General features: G+C 29.6%; 1 protein-coding gene across 1 annotated transcript in view; it reads left to right on the forward strand.

Moving 5' to 3' along the window:
- The window catches only part of LOC106457882, a 137376-nt gene that overhangs the window by 58916 nt on the left and 74319 nt on the right, over positions 1 to 4141 (forward strand). The window contains exons 8-9 of the mRNA XM_022383950.1: positions 1402 to 1602; positions 3364 to 3560. Coding sequence (XP_022239658.1) covers positions 1402 to 1602; positions 3364 to 3560 — 398 coding nt within the window. The remainder of the gene's footprint in view (positions 1 to 1401; positions 1603 to 3363; positions 3561 to 4141) is intronic.

A 4141-nucleotide genomic window follows, 5' to 3' on the forward strand; every position in this document is an offset into this window, starting at 1 on the left:
TAATAAAAAGTATTTAAGTTTTATAAAGACAATTAGGGATTGATGCATATGTAACGTAGCTAGCTATAATAACATAGAAAGTTTTAATGCTAAAGAAAGTATTGAAACAAGAAAGTCAAAACTACAAAAACTGAGTTACTTAAGATTTAAAAAATGTTATTCCTGCTTTGACAAATCAGTGTAATTATGTTAGTCTGAGCCAAAGTAGGGATAATTTTTTAAAAATTCTAAGTAACTTAGTTTTTGTAGTTTTGACTTTCTTGTTTCAATAACTCCTGTAGCATTAAAACTTTCTATATTACTATAACTAACTAGGTTACATAAATATTGATCCCTACTTGTCTTTATAAAATTATATATATATGTTTTTATATTATACTTGTTTATAACAATGTTGTGCTTCCTCCCATCCAACAAGTTTACGAACCAATGAACAATTCTTTCCCCAGCAACTAATCTTTTGTTTGGGAACTTATCAAAACTTTTTGAAAATCTTAGTATATCAAGTATGGTTATGGATAGTTCAAGAAGCTATTAATAGTCATCTGTTGGTTGGCTGACCTGAAATTGTCTTGTAGGAAACTCTATGACACTGTCCTTGACTTCCTCTATAGCTTCTGCTACTTCATCATGGTCAGCTGTAGTTTCATAACTGGACTGGTCCATGTATTCCCAAAATTGCTGGAACCCATTGAAAATTGCAACAAGGATTCAAAAAAGGGGAATTTTGCCTTACTAGTCTTATCTTTTTCCAAATAATCTAGAACCTTCCCAAAAAGTGAAGTAACATTAGCCAACTTCCAATTCTGTCGCTCGCTCACTATTCAAGGACTTACAAAAAAAACAGTAGCAAGTGGATCACATGTCCAATACTTAACCTCCTTTAAAACCATTGTTCTTTAAACTTCCCAATTTTTTCTTATTTGAATATTAATATATTAACTTATTGTTCGTTATTGAAGCTTTAAGTAGTATTAGTGTGTAATAAATGTTGTTGGGTGTTTAAACAAGCTATATAAATGATAATTGTTAGCTATCTAGCAAGTTATTGTTTGAATATTTTTAGAATTAACTGTTAAGATCAGATATGCAAGAAATAAAAAAATCATCTATTATTTTTATTATTATCTAGTTTATTAAAATCGTTTTAAGTGACTGGTTGCTTGTTAGAGAAATGTTACAGCTGAGTTTTTGAAAGAAGTTTTATTATTCTTGTCAGTTTATTGTTCATTAATATGGTATTTATGGAAAAGATTGAAAACTAAGGTGTTTTTTTTTCCTCAAGATAATTTTTTGTGCATTTTAAGTTGACGAATTTTTAAAGAAGTTTCATTAATATGGTGCATACTTTTTTAGATCAACATAAAATAATCAAGTACTTATCTAGGTAATTTATTTCAGGTTCTACACTTGTTAGGTTCAGCTAACACAGTGACAGACATTATGTGCTCCACTGATCAGCTTGGTCAGTACCTTCAAGTTGATAAATTGTCGAGTTTGGAGCAAATTTCACAAGTTCTTTGCAACATAAAAGGAGAGAATGCTACAGATCTTTTACAGAAATTTCAGAGTGAATTGGATGGCAGTCATATTGTTGGGATGGTGAGTGCAGTTGTCTTTTTTTGTGTGTGTTTGTGTGTATGTTCCACATATTTTTATATATATATATATATATATTATATGACTGTACCAACTGCTAAGTTGTATGTTTTATGGTTCTCCTGCCATCTATACATTTATATCCGCACAAAGTAACCTCACATGCTGTTCATGTAAGACACTAGAGAATATAGGTAAGAAAAATCTGTACAAACAGCTGTGTGTATGTAAACTTCTGTGTTTATTAGCCACTAAAGAGAACTTTGGTAGAAAAGACTACGTAATAACTGTTATCTTATGTGAACATTTACATGAGAAAATACTTTTTATTCTCGTTAATTTTTTTATTTAAATTGAAAACAAACATCTATTAACTGAATGCCAAATTAATTATGATAATTCTCTGACTTAGATTGTCTGGTTATAATAATTCAAACAAGTAATTATGGGCAGTAATGTGCAGATGACATTAAAAGGGCAGGGGCTCATTGACAAAAAAGGACACTTTTAAAGCATTATAAAGCAAGCTTTTTTTTGGGGGGGGAGGGGGTGTTTAAAAGGAGACTATGGGGACTGTGGTGTAAAGAGCCATAAGTAGGAAATAGATCTTTTTTATTCATATTCAGTTGATTTAATAAATTCTTTTAAAATCTGAAACTAAACAGGTTGTCAGAATTTTAAAATATATGTTCTTCTTTTTGCCAATTTTCAGAATAAAAAGGCTTTTACTTATATTTCTTAATAGTATAAACATATACTATCTTGTTGGGCTTAGGATTATTCTACAGTAGGTGTCTGTGACTTGTTAGCGATAAATGCAACGATGAATAAACAGCACGCACTTCACTTGTTTTCAAATAATATATATATTCGTAACAAGTTAAATGTATGTGCAAGATGATCTTCACACTATAGATGTAGGCATATCATAAACACTATATATGTGGTTCTCTCCTTGTCAAAAGTCCACTTAGGCCTATTAAATTAAGTTTAAAATTTCAGTCGACAAGCCGAACTATCTTCTCTATTACTATCGTGCTAGAATTCTGTGTATGATTCACTTACAATTGTGCCATGAGTTACCATAATTATTATGTCTTCTTTCTTCTGAAGATCCTCTGTTAATTTTGTCAAAGTACATTCAGGCTGATTCAATTACTTTAGAACCATGCTTTTACGGAATAAATTATTTTTCTCATTTTCATTTCTACTGTTAGTCTTACTCTAACATATTAAACGTTAGTCCTATGTCAATCGTTATGCATATCACTTCTACGGTAGTTAACTTCCTGCCAAACTTTTCCTTTTGTAACTTTACTTTCTTCTGCTATTGTCTGTCTGCTTTTAATTCTTATTGTAACAAAAACTAAACTATAATAAATTATTCACTCACAAAAACAAATCAGTCAATGACATCTATGTCTTTTATATCAAGACACAGGTGATCCTCGTATTTTAACATTTAACAGCATATCACAATTTATTTTTACTGGATAGATGTACAAGACCCTGTGTGCTAATCTTTTCAAATCTTTTTTTCCTAATAACTTACATTGAACAAGATGTGGAATGCTTATTGCTGTGTATTCCATATCTTAAGATACATTAAAATACTGTATTGCATTATAACTTGTAGCATATTATTCATTGTATAGTGTTATTGTGTTCTAGATTTGAGATCATAATTTAAGTATTGATGTTGTTGAATATTTTTAGATTTTATGAGAAATGTTATATATTTTATGTTTATATCCTTATAAACAGCTTTCTCGATTGATGACTGAATTTGGACGTCCAGATCTTGGGAACATCTTAGATGGCATTTCAAAGATGGTGAACACAATTACTAATCTTCGTAGTTTACCTATAAGCAACTCTGGATTTTCTCAGCTTTCCCATTTGCTTCCTCATGTGAAAGTTATCATTGATTCTATACAGAATGGAAGCGTGGATGTGAATCTGTAAGTTTTGTTTAAAATGTTGCAGTTTCTTAAAAATATATGATAATCTTTCTTTCTCATAGTTTAAGATGAAAGAAAACAAAATATAGAAGCAGATGATAATGTAAAAAACTTACTAACTAAAGATTTAATTTTGGGAAATAAGTCAGGCATTATTTTTGTTACGATTATATCAGATATGTTAATTTTTCCATTGAAATGAATGAAAATATTTCGGAAAAATGTTAACATTATGTTATTGGAGAAATTAACTAATGAGCAGCACTTTGGCGTGTTGTTTCTGTTTAAAGAGTCAGTTTTATGGGGGCCGAATTCTTTACAGTAAGTGTCTGACTTGTTGGTGATGAATTGCAACAATAAACAAATGGCACTCAATCTACTTGTAATAAAATAATATACTCAATCATATGTACAAAATTTCATTACACTATTGTTTATCACAGTTGTATCCAGGGCTTTAAATAATTCTTTTTTTTTCATCAAAAGTCCACATAGGCTGGTTTAGTTACTTTAGAACCCAATTTACAAGACATATTATTTTCCTATATATATATATATATATATATATATATATATATATA

Source organism: Limulus polyphemus, unplaced genomic scaffold, assembly GCF_000517525.1.
Source record: "Limulus polyphemus unplaced genomic scaffold, Limulus_polyphemus-2.1.2 Scaffold386, whole genome shotgun sequence".
Lineage (NCBI taxonomy): Eukaryota > Metazoa > Arthropoda > Merostomata > Xiphosura > Limulidae > Limulus > Limulus polyphemus.